General features: G+C 45.0%; 1 protein-coding gene across 1 annotated transcript; it reads right to left on the reverse strand.

Moving 5' to 3' along the window:
- Positions 1-1,733: 1,733 nt before the first annotated feature.
- On the reverse strand, positions 1,734-2,769 carry LOC128276866 (odorant receptor Or2-like; the record flags this gene model as incomplete). Its single annotated transcript, XM_053015324.1, has 4 exons — positions 1,734-1,835; positions 1,905-2,114; positions 2,186-2,285; positions 2,351-2,769. Coding segments are annotated over 4 exons (831 nt in total), but the record flags the coding sequence as incomplete, so codon positions are not given.
- Positions 2,770-2,838: the final 69 nt, after the last annotated feature.

A 2,838-nucleotide genomic window follows, 5' to 3' on the forward strand; every position in this document is an offset into this window, starting at 1 on the left:
GTGTTTAGATTTCATTTAGAGAAAAAAAAGGAGGCAACAGGGACGCGGTTGCGAACGCGAATGCGCTCACACGTCCACGGCACGGTGCCCGTACCTTTTTTAGCCAACATTCGTGCCAGAACACACCGTTAGAGGTAGAGATTTGGTCCCTCCCCACCCGAACTATAAGTACTTACCGCTGAGAATTTGTGCAATGAGAGAGAGAGAGAAAGAGAGAGAGAGACGGAGGATGGAGGCCGCGCCCTCGCGAGATTGTATGATACCTGTCTAGTAAAAATTATTATTCAACCATTCAGCAGCAGTAGCAGCAACAGCCAGAAACAGCCGCCGGCCCAGGGTCGGCGGACTTGTGTGTCATTTTATTTGTAATCAGTAAACAGTGCGAGTGCGAAGTGCGGAGTGCGCAGTGGCGAGGCCGAGGCGAGAATATCGAAATAAACGTATTGTTTTTTGATAATACAAACATCAACCGTCTTTGGGGAGTTTCATTCAAACAGAACTCGGGGTGGCAACCGATGGCAACCGATGGAGACGCACGGTGCTTAAGGCGAAAGACTTGAAATATTTCACCGCGGGAAGTATTTCGATGCCGACCTAGTCGACGGTGGAGTGAAATATACCTTGGATTCGAAAGTCGACGTATGCTGTATGTCGACGCGTACGAACCGAATCGATTTTTAACTTTATTTTTTAACCTAGACTTTGGTTTATTTTCGTTTGAAAGAAAACAATGTAATGTTACCATTCAAAAACAGTAAATCACTTGGAAACAGCTTGTTAGATTACTAAGTTAGTTACAAACAAAGCGCTCTTCGCATACACTTGGGGCCACAAGGAGATTCTCCCGTGTCGGCAGCAACATTAAAAGTGAAAAACCGATGTATTCTGTTTGACAAAACAAGTTTTACCGAAATTTTGAATTTATTTATCTGATTCAGGTTGTTGCTTTTCACTGGTTCTGCCATAAGAGGTTGTTCTTCAGTTTTACAGTTTAAATCGATAGAATCCGCTTTGACAACTTCATTTATCAGTTCTGTATCTGATATTTGTGGTTGGCTTTGTCCGTCAACTAGATCGCGTTTCTCAAGTGTTTATAAGCAAAATTTATACAGAAAATCTACGCTCGATTTGCAGACCAAATAACTGAAGTGTAATCAAAGTTCTTGTTACGAAAAAAGCTAAATTTGCACGCCAAAGCGCCAGCTTGCGAAATAAAAGTTTGTTTCGAATGGTCAATCGTCGATTTTTTACAGCTTCTGTGCGGCCCAACTCACTGTTGCTGTGAGTAGTAGATGCTGTCACTTCGAACATTTGAAAGAAATGGTTTCAATCGGATACTGCGATTTTAAAGACAAGGTTAGAATTCAGCAGTTATTTCGGTGTTTAGTGAAGCGTTCATGCAGTTAATCATACAAATCAACAACAATTTCGGTTAAAATTTCAATATTTCATTCCACATACAAAATTGGGTTTCTGACAGCATTATGCTGGCAAAGTGGTACCTGTCTTGGCTTTTGCCAGCGCTAACCCTCAAAGTGCCAGCCATTTTGGCCTAGATGAAATCTTACCTTAATCATTGAGTCACTACATTAGAGAACTTAACTTAATAACTAACACTAACACTAACAACAAGATAACACTATAACACTTTTAGCATAACTATCATTATGCAACTTGCAAACGCAACACAAAAGAAAATAGCAACTAGAACATTCCTGCCGCAGGCGACCGTTTCAATTATAGACCCTCCTGAGTAGCGTGAAGTACGAATACGACGCGTTTAGCAGCGATTGAAACATCTCCAAAGTCATCGGGTAAACGTTTCCAATTGTGAGCTGCGATTGTGGTTCGAAAGAAGAAGGTAAAGTTAACCGTGACGCACAGAAACTCCACTAACTGCTCACCTCGAGTGGTCGCTGGGCGCGCAGTGTGATCAGGAGCAGCTTTTTCTTGATCGAATTATCCACCTTGAGCCACGGTCCACTGTAGGCCGCCTCGGCAATGCCCATGCTTTCCTCACGCACCTCGTTCGAGTGCCAGTAGAAGGCGAATATTTGCGACAGGATCATGAAGATGTACGCGCCAACGATCACAATTTGCGCCATCACACTAATCTGAGGGACACAATTGCAAAAGGATTATCGGCGTTAATAACCGGCTTTGCAGGCCGCGGACGATTCCTTACAATGTTGAGCAAGAAAAGCAGGGCACAAAGCATCAACCCAAAGGACAGGAGCTCTATCAAGCAGATGTAAGTCACCAGGCCGTTTAGATCTTGAATAAAACTGTAAAACAACGGTCCATCCAGCTTCCTTTTCCGAGACTTGGTGAGCTACCGCTCTCAGCTTACCGAATTATCCGCTTGTGATCTTCGATGAACTTTTCCAGCTGCCGATCGAGGCTCGGTGTGGCTTTTGAAATCTGTTCCGCCCGAAACGTACGCAACTGGTGCTGCAGGGTCTTGATCTGCACCAAGGCAAACAGCGTGCTGGTGGTGAAGAAACTTGTATACGGAATGTACATGCAGCACCCGGGGAAGGTAAGAACGAGCTGGGTGATGTAGAAGATTTCATACTGCGGAGAGTCGAAATTGTTGACGCCCGGAATGAACATGCCGTACGGCAGACTACGCTGCCCGGTGAAGAGCGGATACACGACGAAACACCCGCTGATGAAGGCGCCCAGGGCGAGATTGGAAATGGACAGGACCCGTGCTCGGCGCGTGTAAACCGTGATGAGCTTCGCTATCACCGGATCATCATCGATGTCCTGGCACGAAGTATTGGCACTCGTTTAACATTATTTGCACACACCCGACGACCGCCAATACTTACACGA

The sequence above is a fragment of the Anopheles cruzii genome, unplaced genomic scaffold (assembly GCF_943734635.1).
Source record: "Anopheles cruzii unplaced genomic scaffold, idAnoCruzAS_RS32_06 scaffold02730_ctg1, whole genome shotgun sequence".
NCBI classification, from domain to species: Eukaryota; Metazoa; Arthropoda; class Insecta; order Diptera; family Culicidae; genus Anopheles; species Anopheles cruzii.